The sequence below is a fragment of the Theobroma cacao genome, chromosome 8 (genome assembly GCF_000208745.1).
Source record: "Theobroma cacao cultivar B97-61/B2 chromosome 8, Criollo_cocoa_genome_V2, whole genome shotgun sequence".
NCBI lineage: Eukaryota > Viridiplantae > Streptophyta > Magnoliopsida > Malvales > Malvaceae > Theobroma > Theobroma cacao.
Window position 1 is genome coordinate 10,920,202 of NC_030857.1, and position 13,347 is coordinate 10,933,548.

The following is a 13,347-nucleotide window of genomic DNA, read 5'->3' on the forward strand; positions in this document are numbered from 1 at the left end:
TATGCTGTTCACTGTGTTAAAATAAAGTTGGAAACTGCAAAGGAGGTGTCACCCTGGGTGCATTTGTTCTCTCCTTTTATCTTGACAGAAGATACATTTATTAAAGTAGTATTATGTACTTGATCTTACTTGGGTTCGGAAAGGAAACGGAAGTTTTGATGGAGTGAGGGGCCAGAGTGTGCAGGAGGTTATCCCGGTTGATGATTTGGTTGGTGAAAATGTGCAGGTGAAATGATTGCTAACTTAGTTGACCATTTTTTATGATTCTTGCTTTTGTGTGCTGATACTGCTTCTCCGCTTGGCCAATTGTTGCCAAGAAATATGTGAGATCGTTTCAAAAGTCTAGCAGTTAAGATCCTGTTCTTTTTGCTTTTTATTGATAAATGACCTGCTATACCTTATTCATAAAACCAGAATGTTGCTCCTAGGTTTCAATAGTTTTAATTGTACCAAAACCTCATCTATATTGTGATTAACTTCTATTGTTACTCTAAATGGGGGCTTCTATCTTGTGTTGAATTGGAGTAAGCTCTCTTATTCCATTGGTAGAGAACCATTGGAGTTTCTCCTCAGCATTTAGTTTGAATTCAGACATGCGTTGACAAGATTGTGGAATCAACTGAATTTAACGGAAAGCTTGACTCTAGAATTCTACAGATATAGTGTGATTAATTGTTAGACATAGCCATACTTTCTTTCTTTTATATGCTTATCTTTTTTATATCTATTCTCTTCTCTCCCTGCCGCCAATATATCAAAATGGGGTACTATTTTGGTAAGCTACATCACTGCTCTATGACAAACTACTGAATTCTTCTATCTGATGATGCATGCTTTTTTTTTTTTTTTCTTTTGGGATCTGAAGGGTTGATCTTATATAGGAATTACTGGTAATAATTTTGTCCCATTTGACTCAAAAAACAAAAAAAAAAGTGATATGTTAAACCACCAAAGATTTCTTACTATTTCATGCCTCATTAGAAGACAATTCTTTTGGTCCCTTTTTTTTTTATTATTTTTTTTATAACTTGTGCTGGGAAGATCATGTTCTGAAACTCCGTCAAGGCCAGAAAACATCAAGTTAATATAAGTTCTTATTTATTTATGATTATTTTTATTCTGACTTTAGGTATTTGTTCTCTTGGGTGAATATAACTGTAAATTATGTGGAACTGTGGAAGTTTATAACCTTGGTCGTGGCCAGTAGATGTGAATTGAAAATGTTGTTCAACCTCTGTTGTTTTCTTCTATTGTCATCCCAAACATATAACGGGTATGACCCACTGTCTGTTTTTGCTATAAACTACAACCAGTAGTTATATGGTCCTTTCAAGCTTAAAGATTGACAGTGGCTTAGATTTTTTATCTCCAATGTGATATAGGTTGATGCGGACCTTTCTTTTCTTCAAGCAGCTAAAAAGGGTTGGATATATCTTCATCAATTTACCCCCCCATCTTCATTTGGTGCTTTGTAGCTGTATATATTATTTGCATATTTACCCACTATATAGCATTAAGAGGGTGATACTTCCACAATATCCCCTTTTCCCTTGTCTGTCTCATCCAGCTGTCAGAACTTTGTAATTCTTGAGGAAAGTAGGGTTGGATGTGAGGAAGTCTGAACCTTCGGACAAAAAAACCATCGAGGGTACTAACAGAGCTAGTTGTTGTTGACAATGTCATTGTGCATAATGCATAAAATGATTTTTTGTTGAAATGTGAGCCTCTTTTGTTTCTTAATACCATGGAGTTTCAAGTGCTCTGTGTGTTTATGATTTATTAGGAAAATCAGAGAGATCTCATGGGCATAAATAAACTGCGTTTTGTGCATGTGGTAACTTCTTTGAGGTTTAATGATTTTAAATTTCCCACCTAGTTGGAAATAAATGGCTTTGTTTGTTAGTTTGTTGTTGTATGACTGTTTATGAATTAATAGATGATAGATATTTTCTTGGGATAACTGCAGAATCAAGAATCACAGAAAGAAATATGGGAACCAAGGGGATTAGAGCCCCAGCTCAAGGCTAATCTTAACAGAAAAGTTATTACCTGATTGTAATTGCAATGATAAAAGGGTTTCCGTTACCATCAGTTGTTGGCAGTAACCACTATTGAACCAATCCAAGTCATCTATTTTGGTTTGTATGTATGCCTCTGCTCCCAACAGTTGATTATTCATCTAATTAAGAGTGGTATTTCCATTTTCGTGTTAAAACTACAAGTATCATAGTAGCTTGGTGCTTCAAGTTGTTAGCTCAGCATACAGCTCAATGTCTCAATAATGCTTCAAATATTGTTATGTCAACACTTTTCTCAATGATAGAGCCAAAGGGCAAAGGGATGGAAGACTTGGTGTTAAAATCTGCATTTGCCACACCATGGCCATGCATAATAATTGTTAATGGTTAAATTAAATGGAACTGAATCTTTGGGTTGTTAGTTTCAATGAACTCTGTTCTTGCTTTGTGTTTTGGAAGAGTTGATTCAAGACAATAGTTCATTTCTAAACATTTAAGGTTAAAGAATTGCTTTCTGGAGCCTACCTTGGTTCTGTTTTCGTAGTTTCAGCTCGAAGAAGGGGTGATTAATATAGTGACCTGATCCACTAAATGGCACTGCAGCGGTAGGATTCATGTTGTTGATGTGTTTGACGGCACTCCTTGATTTGTCACAAGGTGCTAACAAATTTCTTTGGATGAAAACCATACAAATCATAGAGAACAGACGCTTCCAAGACCAATTAAATCAAACACATCCAGCCAGGCCGGGGAGGTTTGATGTCATGGTTCACCCCTTATTTGAAGTCCCAACATCACATCAACCAAAGTGCAAAAAGCAGAAAAGAAAAAGGTTGAGGAGAAAGCAGGGTCAAGATAAGCTTGCTTGCAGTGTCGCGGTTAAACAACACTTTTTTGTGTTCTCTCCTGATAATCATCATTTCAAACCAGTAGTGTATTTTGAAAACACTGTTTTTGCACTTTAGCTTTAACAAAATGATGAGACTAATTAATAGTGCGGCATGAGCATGACCATAAATCTAGATAAAAAATGCTTAATGACTAGTCTGGTTGTTTCTTTTACATGTGTGAAACAAAGGATTAGTACAAGTATTAGTGCAAAATCGAAAAGATTAAGATGGGGGAGTGCTGATAAACAATATATAGGAAGTAAACTTGGAAAGAGAGTTTCCAAACACAAGGGTCTAATGCCCACAAAGGCTTATCCTGTTATCCATATTTGCGTCTCACATCAACGGAAGTGGACATGAGTGAAGAAAAGGGGGAAAAGTAGAGAAGTGGACGTGAGAGGAACGTGGGTTTTTTTGTTAGTACTCTCCCTTTCTTCCCCCATTGTAACTTGTTGTTTCTAAGCACATGGAGGCCTCCCACCCCACCCTTTCTTGCTCAATATGGGCTTTTTGAGTGCTTTCATTGGCCCTTATGGGGCCCATCTACAGTCACCTTTTTTACTATATTTGTACTTTGGTGGGTCACGTCTTTGTAAGTCGCCTTGCTTATGAAAAGCAAACAAAACAAAAATGATGGGATATTAAGTATTAACCCTAAATAAGCCTTATCATCATTTACCACCACCCTTCTCTTTTCTTTTTCTTCTTTCGTTTGCATTGTTACTCTCGGACACATGCTTCCATGTTCTAACTATACTCCAATTAGTGACTGTAAATGGACGCTTATCCTTTGGCAGTTACAAGAATAAGCATTATTTAAGTCTTGGCACATGGTTTATTTGTGACTTGGGAGATCGCTTGCAATTTACTCTTGCAATCATCATTTTTATGCTTGAAAATTTTACCGCAGATGAAGCTTTTTATGCTTTGGACGTTATAATATGAAGAATATTAGAGAAAAGAATGATGAATGTAGGTTGAAGAAACCACTAGAGAAGGTTCTATTAACTATTGATTAAGGGTGTTGCCGCCATCACTAACTAAGAATATAATCATTGTAATCCCAATCAAAATTATTTTTATCTTTCTTTTTATAAATTTATAGTAATAGAAAACAACAGAACCAATAGGATAAGTGCAGATGTCATAATTGTTTGAAAAAGTTTGCGAGTCATTGCAGCATTATTTTAGCCCATGCTGATGAGTCACGTTCAAGTGATTGCCTAAATAGTTTTTTCCTTTCTTTTTACATTAAAAGATAACATTTCATGGATACTTGCTTTACAGCATTAGCCAAGTTAGCAAGTGGGTGTATTTTTGACATCACAAGCATACTATACTAATGCTCGAATTGGAGGCAACTTATGCACTCGAGATTTATATATTATTCAACCAAGTGAAATTCTTTGTTCATAAAACAAACAAAACAGAAAGAGAAAAGATACCTTTCATGAGGTTGAGATTATGCGATGAAAATTGCCAACTTGTAAATTAGATAGTAAGGGAAAAAAAATTGAAAGGCAGAGAAGAGGGTGGAAAGGCAAAAAGAAAAAAAAATATCAACTTGGTGGCTGCTTAGCTGGTGCCAGATAAATCTAGAGGTTAATCCACATGGTAGACAGCAGATGTAAGTGTACATTCACATCACATGCCCACCCCCATGTGAAGTAAACCTTTTGTCTATATGTAACTTTTCCTTATGGGCCAGTAAATAAAAGTCAGCCATTTAGCTATTTAATGTTGCTTCTTTTCTTTTTCATCTTAGCGAAATGGCTATTTTGCAAAATTTTTCCTTTCAAATAAAATTTAGGATAATTATATTTTACAAAGAATGTACATTCCACGATTAAAGTCAATAAGAAATTATTTACTAATCAAGATGGATGAATTTACAATTTGAGTTGATTCCTTGTTAATTTGTAATTTCCAAAATGGAAGTCTTCAATTTAATTTCTGTAATTTCTCTGTTTTTATTTGACCGGTAATTATAACATGAATGATAGGGAGGGGAATTTTAGTGTTAGACGTAAAGAAGTAGAAATGGCCTCTCTGTCCCATGGAAATTCAATTCAATAAGAGCCGCAATGGGAGAATCCATATCATTAATTTGACTCATCTGATGGAGAACCAGTGCTTCAAATTTCAACGCCAAAAGGATTCATATATATTAAGGCTAAACTTGGCCCAACAAATATTGAAAAAGGTGAAAAATTTTAATTTAACTGTAATTACCCATACAGTAACAAAAAAAAATTTTACGCTTTTTACTTTTCCATCGTCCTGCCACGTCAAGTTTTACTACTTACTCAAGTTTTTTGCCAAAATAAATCACACAGTAAACATTGAGCAGGTAATTTAAAATAACATCAAATGTGAATGGAAATATACTTTGGTATCTTTAAATAGTAGTAGTACTATGAAATTGGTTAGCAACTGAAATTTGTAATTAAAAAATAGTCTATTTTACGAGGTAGGTCTTTTTCTCATATCTGAATTTAAAACCCGATCCCAAAGTTGTTTTGATGATTTCTTTGGGCCAATCACAATCATAAATTTCTCTATTAAACAACATCTTTAATACTTAATTCGTTGATTTCTCCCCTCCAATGATGTGATGAGCATGCATTCTCCGTCAAATCATCATTTTATAAAACCTCATCGTTAATAAAACCTCATCGTTAATCTGTGGCTACTTAAACCAAATAAATATCATAATATAATAACCAAAAGTGAGTGCTTTCACATTTTGGAAGTCAGCCTGTTTATGTTATATAAAAAACATTGTGTCTATATAAATATGAAAATCTCAAATGTTCCCCATGTGAGACCTTTTGCAACTATATTAAAATTGGATGCAGATCATCCATTTCCATGCTCCTTTTTATTTTAATCCTTTCTTTTTTTTTAAAAAAAAAAAAACAACAACAGGAGAGAGAGAGAGAGAGGGNCTTAAAACAACAGGAGAGAGAGAGAGAGAGAGGCATTTACGGTCGATGTACATGTTAGGCTGTAAATAGTGTAAGTGGGGATAGTGGGAGAGCATCTATCCAAATTCCAAGCCAGCTAGAGAAGTTCTATCAAAGGCATCTATTTCTCTGTCTATTGATCTTATACCATCCTCCCTCTCTTGTCCAAGCTGCACCACCTTTCTGCCAGCTAAGCACTCCAAAACCAAATAATAACAAAAACAAAAAAGAAAATAAAATACTACGTTTTGTAGCACAAGCAAAATACGTGTGCAAGAAATAAACAAAAAAGAAATACTCAGAGAGTAAACTGTAAAGATACTTCCAGAATTTTCCTTCTATTAATTATTCATAAGTACGCCACTAATGCACGCAAGTTATCTTGTGCATTATCAATTTTATGATCATTCAATTTTAGTTGTGAATGACCATTAAACTATTAAAGTAATTGGTGGACATATATTTATTTGTGTTTATTTTTTTTAAAAAAAATTAACCTCAACTCTTTAATTAGAAGACGTAGTTACTTACGACAAATGCAAATAAAAAGAATACAATTTCTTTCCAATAGTTGCGTGCCAACAAAAATATAAATTACTAGAATTTGATATGGCAGGATAATCAGCCTTAGATAGATTAATTTCTTATAATACTTATTTGGATTCCGAAATAAACCTTTGCTTATATATAGGAGAAATTGACATTGGACAGTAGCATGATGTGAACATGAAAAATGAAATTAATTAGTAGTATGATTATTCTTTAATAATTAAAGAGTGGTGGGATGCATTTAATTAAACTATGTCAAACAAAAGACATTTTTCAAGGAAGAAGAATCTTCTATATTTATATATATTTTTTCAAAGAGTTGTACCTCAAAATTGCATAAATTTCAGAAGATATATATACCCGAATTTAGCGTTACGGAAGGTATAATTCCCATATAGGCAAACCAAAAAAAAGAAAAAAAAAAAAAGGAGGCAGTCTTATGGCTACGGAAACTCCACATTTCATTTATTCATCCACATTTCTGTAAGTTGAAGTGAGATTAGGATTTATGTTCCCAATTGTGTGCTTAATGTCACCTTTCCATAGTGGTAATCAAAATTAAATCTTGGGGTCAAAATAAATAAATAGACGGTGAATCTTGATGTTTACCTAACTTCAGAAGAAGCTGATCATTTACTTAAATATCCTTCTTCCATTCTTAATTTTACAAAAATAAGAAGAAACATTTCCAGACTAAAATGCCCTTGTCTATGATCTCGAAGTTCCTTGTTTACTTTATTTGCGCACCTAATGATGGTAAACTTCCCATGTGAATGTTCATCTCTGATCATTTGTGCATTTAATGGCATATTGATTGAGAATGGGCCCCACTTTGTTGCATTATATATCTTGCGCAAGCCACTTGATTTTTTTTAATTTTAATTTTTATTTTTATTAAACCCAAATCAATAATTGAGTTACTGAATTTGATGGCAAAATGTGGAAGAAATTCTCCTTTTTTTTCTCCTTTGCTTTCCACTCATCTTTCACCCCCCACATTTCTTGGCGATGCTTATCGACCTCCTCATCAGCTTCATTAGTCTTTCTAGGTTTGACCCAAAAGTTTCCTGCTTTTGAATACATTTATTGACTCTAAGCTCCCCCAACATTAGATATCAATTTTTTCCATACGTACAAGCAGGTTTCTCAAACAAGAGAGGATCCAACCTTAAAATTCTTAATCCATGAATTGTCTTGGAGAAAAAACACGTAGCGAAACTTGGATGATTACTTCTGAAACCAATCTTGTTATCGACTTTGGTTAGATTGGATTCCTTTCATGAAATTGGATCTTCATTTGCTCATCTATCTCAAAAAGCGTACGTTTCAATTTGTATAAACCATTGTGATAATTTTTTTCAATTCCTTGAAACAAAAACTTGAGGTGAAAATAAATTTTAAATTCTTGAATTATTATACAATTACTCTCTATGTCTTATATATGTCGTCTTAATTTAATTTTTTTTTTAAATTTAGAGTTTTTAGTGGATATTTAAAAATAAAGTTTTGTAAATGATCATTTGAAAATAAAATAAAATTAAAGTTGAAAATTTTGACAAAAAAAAAGTCAAAGTAAGGTAATATATATGAGACGGATGAAGTACATTTCATTATATATAAAAATTGGAAATAAGAATACTGAAATATTACAGACGTTACGATTATTGAATTTATATAAAGAATTAAAAAATGACTATGAAGTGACAAATCTTATTCTAAAAATAATGTTAGAAAAATAGCTCTCAACAACCTTATCACAAAGAACAAGTCATTTTCCATTGAGCAACTGACTGCACTGATAACAAGGGACCTTAGAATTTGAAAACCGTATGTAAATAAATAGAAAAAAAAAGAAAATGTAACGTTGGTGCAATCACATCCCACACTAATTGTATGGCTACAAGGCACCTCACCGAGACAAAATTAGAGAAACATCCAATTGACTCAGCAAGCTAAATGGTCCCAGATAATAATAATAATAATAATAATAATATATTTTTTTAATTTTTGCGAATGATCCATAAATCTATGGGTTTAAATGGATCATAGCCATCAAAAATCTTGCTCTTATTTATGACGGTAGGTTGCAACCTAACAGAAATGGCCACCAATTTACTTCAATTCATAAATGGGTTGGCCCCTAATAACATGACCTTCATCTAACCAGTTTAATTCAACAGTGGATCCCACTGCAAATGTCTCTTTTTTAAGATAAGTTTATGCAAAATTTTTCTTCTACCAATTATGAAAACCCCTAATATTTTGTCAAACTTCCCATTGTCGCCATCGCCCGTAGGACCCCTTTTCGCCACGAGTTGTGTGTACCACAGTCTCACCCAACAAGTTGAAAATAAAGGAAAATCTTTGGCCCTTTTTCACACTTTTTCTTTTTTTTTAAAAAATAAAATTCTCAAACCTAGGGTATTTTGGGTAATTACTCAAGAGTTTGGGCTCAAAGAAACAAACCCAGATCAGTACTCGGATGATCTAATTGAAAAATTTTTTACGTTTACTTAATAAGTTTATCCTTGTAAAATATTGGCTTCAACGTAAAACTTTTTTATGCTTGGTAAAGAAAAATATTGGTTTCAATGATTAAAGCTTCAAAGGGGACTTATTGGGATCCATGTTAGAGGTATTTTGGTCCTTTAACAAAAATGCAGGCAACCGCCACTGAAAGTCCGCAAGCCAAAAGCAAGCCCCCAAAAACGCAAAGTTGATCTTCAATCTTCATGATTTTCATCTTCATCCCTTTCAAGGGCCCAAAAACTTAAAGAAAATGTAAAAATTGAGAAAAAGGGAAAAAAGAAAAGAAAAAAAAGAGAGTATAAAGGTCAGGAGGGGGCCGGCTTTTAACTAAATATAGGTGGACAGACAAAAACCAACTAATTATCACCATCGTCTGTTTGCGCAGCTGTTGATAAATTTCTGTAATATTTATTTTCTTTTCTGTATTATTATATATCTTTCTGTGCCACCTTTTAATTATTACTGAGAGAAAGAGAAACACAAAGGGCAGCCCCCGCTCCGCTTTCTTGTTCTTTTTAACCAACCAACCCTTTTGAAAACTTAAATAAAAAAATAGAAAAAAAAAACCCCTGAAGATTCCACTGCCTAAAGGAAATTAAAAAAAAAACTAGTAAATTTTTAATTCAAAAAAGCCAAAAACAAAAAATAAAAAATAAAAAAACAACTTCTTGAGATTGACAAGCAGATCCCGCAAACCAAAATAAATTAATAAATTCACCCCATGTACATACCTTCTTCAATAAAACCCTTTTCAAAGGCAAAAATAAGAGAAAAATTCACCACCATCTTTTCTTCTGTTGATAGATAGGAATAGAGACATACAAGTAGAAATAATTTTTTTTCATATTTGTTAATTTAATTTTTTGTTTTTTTCCCTTTTTCATTGAAAGCTGTAAGTAAATTGCAAGCTCTTGCCAAGGAGGGGGGGCCAAAGAAGAGAAAGAAAAGAAGAAGCTGCGTGTATCTAAAATCATATATGCTGGGTTGTGGTGACACAAGCGTCAGTGTCCTCGGAAGCAGCAGCGGCGGTGGCGGTGGCGACGTGGCTGCTGCTGCTGCTGTTGCTACCACGGTTAGCAGCAGCGGAGCTCTCGATGGAAGGAGTGAAGCTGCTGCCAACATGCTTGGCTCCAACGGCAATAATAACAATAACAACAACAACACTAATAATAATTCAGGTGACGATGATAGAGGTAGGGTTGATGAAGGTGACCGCTCTTTCGGAGGCAACCGATGGCCGAGGCAGGAGACTTTGGCACTCTTGAAAATAAGGTCCGACATGGATGTTACCTTTCGTGACGCTAGCGTGAAGGGTCCATTGTGGGAAGAGGTTTCCAGGTGATTAATTTTTTTTCCCTTTATTGTTTCATTTCATGTTTTAGTTTTGTTGATAATTCGATAAAGAGTTTGAGTTGGTTTAAGTTGATGAGTGGAGATCTGTGTTATTGAATTGTTTAACTTTTAGTCTTTTTACTTACGGGGAGCATTGGAGTGAGAGAATTATATTCTTTTGTTTCTTTCTTTGTGTTTGATATCTTGTAAGAGGAAAATTATAGTTGAAGTTGAGAGAATTCAGCATCTTCAAGGGGAATTCAATGTCATATGATTAAGATATTTGGACACTTTGGGATATGGGATTTGTTATCATTTCTGGCGTTTGCTTTTCCCAATATTTCACAGGGAATCTTAAGCTGAATTTTGCTCATTTCTCTCTCTCCCTACCTCATTTCTTCCACTCTCATTCTGTCAAGCTCTTAAAAAGATAGAAGGTCTTGCCCTTGCATCTTGGGTGACCAAAGCTGTGTTCATCACTCTGAATTCGTGGTTTGTCTGAAGTCTATCATCCTTTTTGTCTTGAGCTCTTTGCTTTCTTTTCTTTTTCTTTTTCTTTTTCTTTCACCTCCTTATGCTTCTCAATTTTTTTCTGTCTCAATTATATATGTATGTATGTATGTATGTATGTATCAAATTCGACTTGATAGTTTATTTTATGTGAGAATACTGTTTGGCTTTGTTTTATTGCTGAATTAAAGATGGAATAAAAACAGAAATGGAGTTGTTTTTTCTACTGTTGATATCAGGAAACTAGCAGAGCTTGGTTATCATCGAAGTGCCAAGAAATGCAAGGAGAAATTCGAGAACGTGTACAAGTATCACAAGAGAACCAAAGATGGGCGAACTGGTAAATCAGATGGCAAGGCTTATCGGTTTTTCGATCAATTAGAAGCCCTCGAAAACATTTCTTCCATTCAATCGCCGGCTGCACCACCACCACCATCACCACAATTAAAGCCTCAACACCAAACGGTAATGCCAGCAGCCAATCCTCCCAGTCTGTCCCATATCACTATTCCATCAACAACACTCGCCAGTTTGCCACAAAACATTGTACCACCAAATGCAAGCTTTACAGTCCCGTCCTTCCCATCAACAAACCCTACAATTCAACCCCCACCACCCACAACAAACCCTACAATTCCTTCTTTTCCTAACATTTCCGCAGATCTAATGTCGTATTCAACGTCTTCTTCGACCTCCTCAGATTTAGAATTAGAAGGCCGGAGGAAAAGGAAAAGAAAGTGGAAGGATTTTTTCGAGAGGCTAATGAAGGAGGTGATTCAGAAGCAGGAAGATATGCAGAAGAAATTCTTGGAAGCAATAGAGAAACGTGAGCACGAAAGAATGGTCCGTGAAGATGCTTGGAGGATGCAAGAAATGGCAAGAATAAATAGAGAACGCGAGATATTAGCCCAAGAAAGATCCATAGCTGCTGCGAAGGATGCAGCAGTAATGGCGTTCTTGCAAAAATTATCTGAGCAGCGAAATCCGGGGCAGGCACAAAATAATCCACTGCCGTCTCAGCAACCGCAACCGCCTCCACAGGCTCCACCACAGCCAGTACCAGCAGTGGCAACAGCAGCGCCTCCAGCCGCAACAGCAGCACCAGTGCCAGCGCCTGCTCCACCACTATTACCGCTGCCAATGGTGAATTTAGACGTGTCAAAGACTGATAATGGCGATCAAAGTTACACACCATCAAGCTCTTCAAGATGGCCTAAGGTTGAGGTTGAAGCATTGATTAAGCTAAGGACTAGTCTTGATGCTAAATACCAAGAAAATGGTCCTAAAGGACCATTATGGGAGGAGATATCAGCTGCAATGAAAAAGCTTGGTTACAATCGCAACGCCAAAAGATGCAAAGAGAAATGGGAGAACATAAATAAGTACTTCAAAAAGGTGAAAGAGAGCAACAAGAAAAGGCCTGAGGATTCAAAAACATGTCCCTACTTTCACCAACTTGATGCCTTATATAGAGAAAAGAACAAACTTGACAACTCCTCCAATGAATTAAAACCCGAGAACTCAGTCCCATTGCTGGTACGCCCAGAGCAGCAATGGCCCCCTCCTCCTTCGGAGCCCGATGACCACCAACATGATCATGCCACGGAAGACATGGAAAGCGAGCAAAATCAAGACGAAGACGAAAAAGACGGCGATGATGAGGAGGAAGATGAAGGGGGTGACTATGAGATTGTAGCCAGCAAACCGGTTTCAATGGGCACAGGTGAGTGATATCAGTGTCAGAAGCAAACCAGCTAGCACTGTCAAAATTTCAATGGCCACATGTCAGGCAGATAAATGTCAAGAAGCAATTCTTTTGAGTCGATGTTCCAGCAGCTATCTGCCCGGCTAGTGGGTCAGGATCCGGCAACGGTGCATTGGAGTGGAGGCATTTGAATTGAATTTTTATAGGTCAGTACACATTGGTGGGGTTGTAGCATGCATATAGTCAGTGGAATTATATGTTTATTTTCATTATTATTTATTTTTTTTGGCTAAATAAATAAGTTGAGAGGGAGAGGTAGAGATAGAGAGTTTCATATCATCCCACATAATAAACAGGAAAACATAAAAGAGACTAGTACTGTTCATGTTCATGGTGGTGTAAATGTTAGAAATGGTAATTTTCTTGCGTTTGTTTCTTTCCCTTTTGCCTTCCAAGTTTTCACCATCTGCACAGACAAATTAAAGACTTCCACTGTGCAAGCTAATTAGCTCCTGCTGTGAGGGAGAGAGAAGTTTTCTTTTTTTTTTTTTTATGATAAGGGTTTCAATACAAATGGTGTTGCTGAAAAGATGAGTTTCTTCCCATGGGAGAGTCTGATATATATAATGCATAAATAAGATTAGACATGGGGCAGAATTACAGCCATTTGCAGAGAGCCTTTTGGCAGAATATGCCAACATCACATGTAGTCATGGGACCTCCCAACAAAGGGTCCACTAAAAGGAATCTTCTATGTTGTTCATGGAAAGACCTAATAAATTCATACAACATTTTTCATAGGCTTAGGTTGTTTGGTTGCAGCAGCAATTCATGATGTCAGTGCCCAG

The 13,347-nt window shown here is 35.5% G+C and overlaps 1 protein-coding gene across 1 annotated transcript; it reads left to right on the plus strand.

Annotated features, from left to right (window-relative positions):
- Window positions 9,616–12,939, plus strand: LOC18592605 (trihelix transcription factor GT-2). Its single transcript, XM_018125576.1, has 2 exons — window positions 9,616–10,290; window positions 11,034–12,939. Exons 1-2 carry the CDS (start codon window positions 9,929–9,931, stop codon window positions 12,523–12,525), a joined length of 1,854 nt encoding a protein of 617 aa, XP_017981065.1. The 5' UTR covers window positions 9,616–9,928; the 3' UTR covers window positions 12,526–12,939.

What these genes read in the sequence shown, in the direction of transcription:
- LOC18592605 (XM_018125576.1), top strand. Translation starts at nt 9,929, where the DNA reads ATGCTGGGTTGTGGTGACACAAGCGTCAGTGTCCTCGGAAGCAGCAGC. An exon ending in TTGTGGGAAGAGGTTTCCAG is followed by an intron (nt 10,291 to 11,033) that starts GTGATTAATTTT and finishes TGTTGATATCAG; the next exon opens with GAAACTAGCAGAGCTTGGTT.